Raw genomic sequence first — 11,738 nt, forward strand, 5'->3', positions numbered from 1 at the left:
TCTCTCACTATTAATATTTCCAGAATTCAATTAAAATTTACAAAAGAAAAGTAATCATTTGAATAAAAATAATATATAAATTAGAAGATAAAAAATAAGGATCAAAAACAAAAAATGGAAGAACATAAGCACCGGAAATAAAGATAAAAAAAAAAGGAAAATATAAAAATATTAATATTTTTGATAATAACTATTCTAGCAAAACAAAACAAAAAAACAAAGAAAAAAAAAACTGTAGTATAATTTTTCATTAAGAAACAACGATTGGAAAATTGAAAAAAACTTTTATAGGAAAAAAAAAAATAAAGAAAGAAAATATATGTAGTATAATTTTTCATTAAGAAAAAAATAATAGAAATTCTCTCTCTCTCTTGTCTTTTTCCGAAATTGATTGATATAAATAGAAAGTAAAAGCAGGAAAAATAGAATATATATATATATATATAGGGGACAAAAACAAAAATGGAAGAACATAAGCACCGAAAATAAACATATAAAATGGCAATACTAATGTAATGGAAAATAAATGTTCTAGCCAAAAAAATTAATAATAATAAAGAAATAAAAGAACTGTAGTATAATTTTTCATTGAGAAACAACTATTGGAAACTCTCACTCTCCCTCCCTCTCGTCTTTTTTATGAATTGAGTGTGAAATTTACAAAGGAACATTAGGATATAAATAGAAAGCTAGAGAAGAAAAGAGAAAAATAAACAGAGAGAAAGAGAGAATTTGAGAACTTTTTTGTTTTCTCCGTTAAGATATCAATTAAATGCATTCAAAATAAAACTCCTACATTTTAATTGTCTCACATTGAGATATAAAGAGAAAGTAAGAGAAGATAAAAAGAAAAATAGAGAGAGAGAATTTGTGAACCTTTTGTTTTATTTATTAAGACAATTAAATATATTACAAATAAAACCTATACGTTTTAATTGTCTCACATTGAGATATAAACATAAAGTAAGTGAATTCTTTTTGTTTTTATGAGTTATGTAGAAAGTCTCTCTCTAGGCTTCTCTCCTCTGAGTGAACTCTAGGAGAGAGGACCCAGTCCCTTCGTGGTCGGTAGGGGTGTTGAACTGTTCTGTGAAACTATTTCTCTTTTGGTCCTTTTCGGCACATGGCTGACGAATTGGAGAAACTCTGTGGGAAGATCTCCCTCATTGCAGGGGAGAAACAAGGTCTAAAAATCACGGAAGGAGAAGTTGCTGTTACTCGTGAAAAGGGCAGACGATGCTTAATTGGTCGGCTCTGGGCTGGAAAACGAACAAACAAAGAAGCCTTCACGTCAGTTTTGTCAAAGATCTGGAGAACACGTGGGGGAGTGGTCTTTAAGGAGTTACAGGAACACCTCTGGCTCTTTGAATTCGAAGAAGAGGATGATATGCGGAGGGTGAAAGAAGGAAGGCCATGGTCATTTGATTGGCAAATTTTAGTCCTCAATGATTTCGACGGGAGTATTCCACCGTCAAAAATGGATTTCTCGAAATCTCCATTTTGGATTCAGATTCATGACATGCCGTTATTATGCATGACAAAAGGAGTGGGGGAGCGGATCGGGGAATCACTGGGAGAACTGGAGGATGTAGATATTGCTGGAGACGGGGCAGGATGGGGAAGGTGCCTCCGTATAAGAGTGGTGCTCAATGTCATGAAGCCACTGGAACGAGGGAGAGTTCTGGAGGTGGAGGGGAAATCGTCTTGGGTCTCGTTTAGATATGAAAAGCTACCCCAATTCTGTTTCAACTGTGGTCGCCTGGTGCACGATGAGAAGGGATGCCCGGTAGCTAGACCAATCAAACCCCACTCGGTGGGGGAACCGAAGCAATGGAGATCGTGGTTACGTGCGGATGAGCCAAAACGAAAGGTACCTGGTGATTGGTCCCGGCGATCGTGGGATAACGACGGGCAGTACCGAGAGGAAAGCCAAGCTCAGGCCGACGACGGCTGGCATAACGCACAACCTCCCTGGAAGGAAAACAGCGCGAATCCCGGAAACCCCAACCCAAGTCCCGCGTGTGGATCAGCGTCTTTCTCGGAAGGGGCTTTTAATGCCCCAAATCGATTGATGAGGGGAGTTACACAAAACGAGAAAGAAATTAATAAGGAAACAGCAGGCGATTCTGTCCAGGAAAGGGAAGTAGGAAGCCAGGAGATGGTAGGGGAAAATCAGGTCCACGAATCTGGGGGTGATTGGCATCTACTAATAAATGCTGGTGCGGGAAACAGGGGAAAGCAATCTACAGGGACAGAGTTTCTAGATGTGGGAGTGGAGAACGGAGGTGGGCATTAAACTATGGGCCAATGCAGGATGAGGAAGATATTCAGATGGGCTGGGGTCACAAGGAGCAAACTGGGCCTCAAAGCCCTTTGAATTGCAACCCAACACCACAACAGCTTTCCATGGAGAAAGACAGGCCCCTTCGGGAACCTCTCACGGGGGAGGCCCGCTCTACTACCTTTATTAATTCACCTGAGGAGTTTATACCCAGGACGTTGAAGGGTACTAACTTACGTACCTGGAAAAGAAGAGCTAGAGAAGACGCTGAGGTATACCGAATGGAAGAGGGATCCCACGTACGAACAACAAAGCGCAAGCCCCCCTCTGATGATAAGGAAATGGAGGATTCTATCCTCGTTTAAAAACCGCGAAATAAGGAGGAAGTGAAACAACACTCAGAAAGCATATTGGCGGCAGCTGTCTCACAGCCCCGCCATGCACAATGAAAATTCTAAGTTGGAACTGCCGGGGGCTTGGGAACCCCCGGACAATTCGGAGCCTTTGCCGAATGGTAAAGGAGAAGCGTCCCGGAGTTGTGTTTCTCATGGAAACTAAATGTGGGAATAAAAAGATGGAGCAAGTCAGAATAAAACTTGGTTTTGAGGGGCTGTTGGTGGTGGAACCTGTTGGTAGGAGTGGTGGTTTAACTTTGATTTGGAAGGAAGAAAACATGCTGGAGATCCAAAATTATACAAAGTGGCACATTAATGCGGTCATGAAGATGCCAGAAGCGGATGTGTTCTGGAAACTAACCGGTTTCTATGGTCATCCAGACTATACAAAGCGGAAGGAATCCTGGGCATTATTGCGGCATCTACATGACTTTCAGCCTGATCCCTGACTGTGCTGCGGGGACTTCAACGAGATTGTGGCTCTCCATGAAAAGGTGGGAGGTGCTAGGCGAAAGGAGGAACAGATGGCAGATTTCAGATTAGCATTAGAACTTTGCACTCTCAGTGATATAGGCTTCAAAGGTGGAAAATTTACGTGGAACAACCGGCAAAATGATGGGAGCTTCATAAAGGAGAGGTTGGATAGGGCTGTCTGCAATAATGAATGGCGAGGCCTCTATCCTAATACTGTGGTGCAGGTGTTATCAACAACTGTATCAGACCATAAACCCCTCCTGGTCATGGCCTGCAACGATAAGCCAGCTGGTTGTTTATTGCCTAGAAGTTTCAAGTTCGAAGCATCCTGGCTCCTTGACGATGACTACAACGATGTGGTGCATGGGGCGTGGAACGCTGAAGCTGAAGGGTCTACGGCAGCCGAGATAGCTCAGGGGAAGCTCACAACGTGCCAAACACGACTTAAGCAGTGGAGTAAACGAAAGTTTGGTTAGACTGAAAAGGTTCTCAAAGAAAAGACGAAGGAGTTGGAATTTTTGCAGAGAAATGAAGGACCCGATAATGCTGACACTATCAAAAATCTGTAGGGAGAGATTGAATATATTTTGGAGCAGGAGGATGTGAAGTGGAAGCAAAGGGGGAAGCATAACTGGTTTAGAGAAGGTGATCGGAACACAGCCTTTTTCCATGCTTGGGCATCCCACCGACGGAAAATAAATACAATCACAAAAGTCACAGATGAAGAGGGGCGAGTATGGAAACAGAATGACCTTGGCACTGTCTTCACCAATTTCTACCAGGATTTGTTCACGGCAGGCGGGGTAGAAGGGGTCGAGCACTGTTTGGAGGGTATGACTACACGGGTGACCGACGATATGAATGCCATGTTGCTGGCAAAATTTACTGAAGCAGAGGTGGAAGCAGCTTTAGGTCAAATGCATCCCCTCAAATCCCCAGGTCCGGATGGGTTCGCAGCATGTTTTTACCAAGCTTCTTGGTTGACGGTACGGGTGGAGGTATGCAGAGTAGTGCTGGATTTTTTGAATCATGATTGTTTTGACGATTCTATTAATATGACGAACATTGTTCTTATTCCTAAAAAGAAAAATCCGACTAGGATCACTGATTATCGGCCTATAAGCCTCTGCAATGTAATTTACAAATTAATTGCTAAAGTTTTAGCTAACAGATTGAAGCAGGTGTTAGTGCATATTATCTCTCTTACGCAGAGTGCATTTGTGCCTGGGAGGCTTATTTCCGACAATGTTTTGGTGGCTTTTGAGGCGCTACATACAATGGATGCCCGGATGCAAGGCCGACAAGGTTTTATGGCTCTGAAACTGGATATGAGTAAAGCCTACGACAGAGTGGAATGGGACTTTTTGGAGGAAATAATGAGGAAGATGGGCTTTGGCAATCGATGGGTTAGTTTATTGATGCGTTGTGTTAAATCGGTCTCTTATTCCATTTTGATCAACGGGCAACCTCATGGAAGAATCTTACCATCCAGGGGTATCCGACAGGGTGACCCTCTATCCCCATACCTATTCATTTTATGTGCCGAAGGTCTCAGTCACATGCTGAACAAGGCGGAAAAGGAACAGAAGACTACCGGTCTCCTAGTTGTCCGGGGTGGAATAAGGATCAACCATCTTTTCTTTGCAGATGACAGCCTGTTATTTTGTAAGGCAAACGTGGACGAGTGGACTCGCATTCAAGAGATCCTGGGCGTTTACGAGAAGGCCTCGGGACAAAAATTGAATCGGGAAAAGACTTCTATTTTCTTCAGCCGGAACACAAAGCCAGAAACCAAGGCATTCATACTATCTACAGCAGGGGTTCGATCTTCCACTAGTTATGAGAGGTACCTGGGGCTTCCCCCTCTTGTTGGGCACTCTAAGGTGAGCACTTTCTCAAGTATTCAAGGGAAAATATGGGAGCGTATAAATGGATGGACGGAAAAATTTCTGACCCAAGCCGGAAAAGAAGTTCTTTTGAAGGCGATCATTCAAGCGATTCCAACTTACACCATGAGTGTGTTCCTTCTCCCTAAGAAACTTTGTCATGATATCACTTCGATGATGGCCAGGTTTTGGTGGGGCCATAAACAAAATCAAAGTCGAATGGCGTGGATGAGTTGGAAAAAGATGGGGAGATCGAAGGATAAAGGAGGTTTGGGGTTCCGGGACCTTGAGTTATTCAATTTAGCAATGCTTGCCAAGCAAGGGTGGCGGCTGATCCAGAATCCTGAGACACTAGTGGCAAGAGTCATGAGGGACAAATATTTCCCTAATGGCAATTTCCTAGAGGCTGGACTTGGTAGGAATCCCTAATACGCCTGGAGGAGTATTTGGAGTTCAAAGAAACTCTTACAAGAGGGGCTGATCTGGAGAGTAGGAGATGGAGAAATGATCAAAATTTGGGAGGATCCATGGCTGCCTAGGCCAAGGCCCCATCTAGCAAGGTCGCCGGTAAACATCCTAGACAGCCAAGCTAGAGTCTCGGAACTTATAGACACGGATTCTAACTGGTGGAACCCCACCCTTATTAATGAAATTTTCTCGGAGGAGGAGGCCCGCATGATTCTAAATTTGGGAGTTTGCCCCTACCAAGGATCGGACTTACTCGCATGGGAGTTTACAAAAAATGGCAATTTCACTGTTAGGAGTGCTTATCACTGGGCTGTGGAGAAGCTGGAGGCTGGGGAAGCTAGCAGTTCGAATACCCAACCCTCCCGTGAACTATGGAAGGGTATATGGGCACTCAAGGGCTCTCGCGTGGTCAAGTTCTTTCTCTGGAAAGCATGTAACGATATCTTACCAACAAAGGAAAAGCTACATAAGAGGAGGGTGGTCCAGGATCCTCTATGCCCTATCTGTCTAGCAGAACCGGAAACAATAGGCCACATAATATGGTCATGCCCATCTGCTCAGGATGTATGGGCAGAATGCAAAGGGAAACTTCAGAAAAGTGCATGGTTGGAGGGAGATTTCACGGAACTCCTGTTCAAAATTGGTCAGGGCTGGGGGAAGAAGAAAGACATCTTATGATCATTGTGGCTAGAGGAATATGGCTGCGGCGGAACAAGTTTGTCTTTGAGGGCGATTTTCAAGCTCCAAAAACTGTGGTGCGCATTGCAAAAGAGCAGGTGGCGGCTTTTGATGAGGCAGCTCGCCGACAAGCACAGCCCAGGGACGGGCTTACTCCAGGGAAAATTGATATTTGGCGAAAACCCCCTCATGGTATGGTGAAGATTAACTGGGATGCAGCTGTTGCAAAAGAGCCAGACAGAATCGGGGTGGGAATCATAATCCGGGATTCTGGTGGTGAGCCTATTGCCATGCACTGCGATTCCAAAATATCCATCACGGACCCCTCGTTGGCAGAAGCAATAGCGGCGCGTACAGCTATAGAGTTCGGGATATCTTTTGGTCTCCGGCACGGGCTTCTGGAGGGAGATGCTTTAGAAGTGGCGAATGCTATTAACCAACCTGAGCCTTGTAGGGGGATTCATGGACCGATAATCAATGATATAAAACGTTTGCTGATGCAGAGCGGAAGTTGGCAAGTGAAGCATGTCCGAAGAGTGGCCAACGGAGCAGCACACCTGCTGGCTAAAATGGCTTTGCGTACTCCTGGTCCTAGTAGCTGGAATAGCGAGTTTCCTGTTTGTATGGAAGAGATTGTAAAGAAGGACAAAAGCAGTTGATTTTATAATGAAATCCCACTTCAAAAAAAAAAAAAAAAAAAAACATAAAGTAAGAGAAGATGAAAAGAGAGAATTTGAAAAGCTTTTGTTGTCTTCATTTAAACCATTCAATGCATTACAAATAAAACCCTTATGTTTTAATTGTTTCACTAAAATGCTAACATCTAAAACGCCACATGTCTCAATTCTAGGCAAGAGAATTTGTGAACTTTTTGTTTTCTTCATTAACACAATTAAATATATTACAAATAAAATCTATACGTTTTAATTGTCTCATATTAAGATATAAACATAAAGCAAGAGAAGATGAAAATAAAATTAGATAAAGAGAGAGAAAGAGAGAATTTGAAAACCTTTTGTTTTCTTCATTTAGACAATTCAATGCATTACAAATAAAACCCATATATTTTAATTGTCTCACTAAAAAGCTAACATCTAAAACGCCACATGTCGCAATTTTTGGTACTTTCTAATAAGACCGGTTGAGGACATGTGTCACAATTCTACGCACTCTTTAAGCCAAAACTTGGCTTTTTATATATAGAGAATTTATGAACCTTTTGTTTTCTTCATTAAGACAATTAAATATATTACAAATAAAACTTATACGTTTTAATTGTCTCAAATTGAGATATAAACATAAAGTAAGAAAATATGAAAATAAAATTAGATAAAGAGAGAGAAAGAGAGAATTTGAAAACCTTTTGTTTTCTTAATTTAGACAATTCAATGCATTACAAATAAAACCTCCATGTTTTAATTGTCTCACTAAAAGGCTAACATCTAAAACGCACGTGTCGCAATTCTAGATCCTTTCTAATAGGACCGGTTGATGACACGTGTCACAATTCTACGCACTCTCTAAGCCAAAACTTGACTTTTATATTCGATTGAAGAGAATTTGTGAACCTTTTGTTTTTTTCATTAAGACAACTATGTCTCATATTAAGATATAAACATAAAGCAAGAGAAGATAAAAATAAAATTAGATAAAGAGAGAGAAAAAGTGAATTTGAAAACCTTTTGTTTAATTTTCTTCATTTAGACAATTCAATGCATTACAAATAAAACCCATATGTTTTAATTGTCTTACTAAAAAGCTAACATCTAAAACGCCACATGTCGCAATTTTAGGTACTTTCTAATAAGACCGGTTGAGGACACGTGTCGCAATTCTACGCACTCTTTAAGCCAAAACTCGGCTTTTATATATATAGAGAATTTGTGAACCTTTTGTTTTTTTTTCATTAAGACAATTAAATATATTACAAATAAAACCTATATGTTTTAATTGTCTCAAATTGAGATATAAACATAAAGTAAGAAAAGATGAAAATAAAATTAGATACAGAGAGAGAAATAGAGAATTTGAAAACCTTTCGTTTTCTTAATTTAGACAATTCAATGCATTACAAATAAAACCTCCATGTTTTAATTGTCTCACTCAAGGGCTAACATCTAAAACGCACGTGTTGCAATTCTAGATCCTTTCTAATAGGACCGGTTGAGGACACGTGTCACAATTCTACGCACTCTCTAAGCCAAAACTTGGCTTTTATATTCGATTGAAGATAATTTGTGAACCTTTTGTTTTTTTCATTAAGACAATTATGTCTCATATTGAGATATAAACATAAAGCAAAAGAAGATAAAAATAAAATTAGATAAAGAGAGAGAAAAAGAGGATTTAAAAACCTTTTGTTTAATTTTCTTCATTTAGACAATTCAATGCATTACAAATAAAACTCATATGTTTTAATTGTCTCACTAAAAGGCTAACATCTAAAACGCCACGTGTCGCAATTTTAGGTACTTTCTAATAGGACCAGTTGAGAACACGTGTCGCAATTCTACGTACTCTCTAAGCCAAAACTTGGCTTTTATATATATATATATGATGACAAGGTTTATGGACTAAGACTTTGTTTGATAACCCCATTACTCACATATAGATCATATTCTTTGTAGTCTAAAGATCTTTCATATGCACAATATACATAATCGCAATTATACTTAAGCATGTAAAAAATCATATGTCATATGATCAAATAATTTAATTAATGAGTAACAACTTCTATTAATTATATACTATTTAATGTCAACATAAATCATTCAAATCTAGGATATAATCCCCAACAGTTTCATGCTCGGAGTTAGCACATTGGATATGATTGTGTTGTTGCTAAAATCCTTAATTGTCAAGTTCGTGTCCCGTAAGGAACATCTTGCTGATATTCTAACAAAACCACTGGTGTATAATCGATTTCAGCAGATAATCGTCACATGCAGCTGAAGCTGATCCTCGTCCAAAAGACAAATTCAAAGTAATCAAAGCTCATGGGACAAGAACGATTCAAATGGAAGATAATATACGTTGGCATTTGAAATACTCTCTGTTATAGCAATGCCGTGTATATTGATAACTTTCCTGATGTAAATTCAAAATAATTATTAACATGCATTGTCAAAAACAGATCACACAAGGAGAATATATAGCCGCATTGATTGAATAGCAAACAGGAGACATTTCAACACAGTGACACGACTAGAGAAAAATTTTCCTTTGGGGCTTTTTAAGGAAGCTACAAACACAAAAAGTCCAACAACTTAAAATTAGTAAATATGTAGATTGATAAAATTATGCATTACTATTATGAAAACTGAGAGTTTCATCAACAGGATAATCTGAACGTTGGTTTAAGTCTGGCTTTCTCCTTGTTTCTTTAAGCAAATTAGGATTCTTGATTTTTTTTTTTTAAACAATTCTAAGATGAAGTTCTTGAAATTCTAACGTTTATTTGGAAAACCCAATAGGTTTTTAATTGGTAGATTGAAATCTGACTACGAGGCCCTTCTTTTTTATTTATTTATTTAAATCACAATGTAAATAAATGTTTGAGAAAAAAAAAAAAATGTACTGTCATCAAAGTTCTAATGTCAATTGCCACCCAAATTGGGTTGTTGAATTTTCTGTGTATACTTGCTAATCCTTTTCCTCCTTCCTTATTCCTTTCTACCCAAAAAAGTCAAAAACTTCCTTTTTCCTTTCCCACAAACAAGTAGAATCTTTTACCACCCCCAACGTTCAATTTTTCGGTCTATTTAACAAGCTATCTCCAAAACATTACAAACAAGGAAACTCTCATAAACACAAACGAAAATGAAGCATGTTGGCTCATCTGTGTTTCCATTTGCCTTGGCTCTCCTTCTCTCATTTTCATGGGCAACTTCTGCTCACACTCACGAAAACTTTCTTCAGTGCATGACCCTTCGTTCTGAAAACTCGAGCTCAACTTCTAAAGTCATTTACACCCCATCCAACTCCTCATATTCATCCATCTTACAATTCTCCATACAAAACTCCAGATTCTCAACACCCGCAACCCCAAAACCTCTTGTCATTGTTACACCAACGCATGTCTCCCACATCCAAGCAGCCATCAATTGTTCACAAACACATGGCATGCAAATAAGAGTTCGAAGTGGTGGTCACGATTATGAGGGTCTTTCTTATGTTTCAGATGTGCCCTTTGTCTTAATTGATCTGATTGATCTTCGATCAATTAGTGTTGATGCAGAGAATAGCACGGCGTGGGTTGAAGCTGGTGCAACAACCGGTGAAGTTTATTACAGGATCGCCGAGAAAAGTAGAACTCTCAGCTTTCCGGGAGGACTTGCCACAACTCTGGGCGTTGGTGGACACTTCAGCGGCGGAGGGTACGGCGCATTGATGCGCAAATATGGGCTTGCTGCTGACAATATTATCGATGCACAATTGATTGATGCTAAGGGTAGAATCCTTGACAGAGAATCTATGGGAGAGGATCTGTTTTGGGCGATTCGAGGAGGAGGAGGGGCGAGCTTTGGAATCATTGTTGCCTGGAAAATCAAGCTAGTTCCTGTTCCATCAACTGTGACAGTTTTCACAGTTAATCGGAACTTGGAACAAAATGCCACCATGCTTGTTCATCGTTGGCAATATGTTGCAGCCAAGCTTCATGAAGACTTGTTCATCCGCATCAGCTTAACAAGTGTCAATTCCAGCCAAGAAGGGAAGAGGACCATCCAAGCTTCATTCATTTCCTTGTATCTTGGAGTGATTGACAAACTCCTTCCAATGATGCAAGAGAGCTTCCCTGAGCTGGGTTTGATGAGAGAAGATTGCATTGAAAAAAGTTGGATTGAATCTATCCTCTACTTGGCAGGATTCCCAAGTGACGAATCCTTGGATGTTTTGCTCAACAGAACTTCTCCCACAAGATCCCGTTTCAAAGCAAAATCTGACTATGTCCAGGAACCAATTCCAGAACTTGGGTTGGAAGGCATCTGGCAAAGGTTTTACGAGAAAGAGGGAGAAACAGCTTTAATGATCCTGACTCCGTATGGGGGCAGAATGAGTGAAATTTCAGAATCCGAAATTCCTTTCCCACATAGAGCTGGTAATATCTACAAAATCTTTTATGTGGTGTTTTGGGAAGAAGAGGGAACAGCGGCATCAGAAAGGCATATAAGTTGGATGAGAAGGCTTTACAGCTACATGGCTCCCTACGTTTCGAAATCTCCAAGAGGTGCATATGTGAATTACAGGGACCTTGACATTGGAACAAATGGTAAAGGCAACACAAGCTATGAACGGGCGAGAATATGGGGTAATAAATATTTCAAGAGCAACTTTGACAGGCTAGTGCAGGTGAAGACTACAGTTGATCCTGCTAATTTCTTCAAAAATGAACAAAGCATCCCCCTCTTTTCTTCCGGGTGGAAGAAGGGCGGTGATTAGCAGTATTTAGATAGAACAAATTATAAGGAATAAAGGCCTCGTTGTTTTTTTGTTTTTCCTTTTCCTCGTTTCTGTATAAGTAAGCATAAATAAATATATTGGGTTTCATACGCGTGA

General features: G+C 40.0%; 1 protein-coding gene across 1 annotated transcript; it reads left to right on the plus strand.

The window, feature by feature from the left end:
• The first annotated feature begins 10,001 nt into the window (after nt 1-10,001).
• LOC132173034 (tetrahydroberberine oxidase-like) lies at nt 10,002-11,621 on the plus strand. Its single transcript, XM_059584594.1, has one exon. The coding sequence runs from the start codon at nt 10,002-10,004 to the stop codon at nt 11,619-11,621; it is 1,620 nt and encodes a 539-aa protein (XP_059440577.1).
• The last annotated feature ends 117 nt before the right edge of the window (nt 11,622-11,738 follow it).

This window comes from Corylus avellana, chromosome ca2 (assembly GCF_901000735.1).
Source record: "Corylus avellana chromosome ca2, CavTom2PMs-1.0".
Lineage (NCBI taxonomy): Eukaryota > Viridiplantae > Streptophyta > Magnoliopsida > Fagales > Betulaceae > Corylus > Corylus avellana.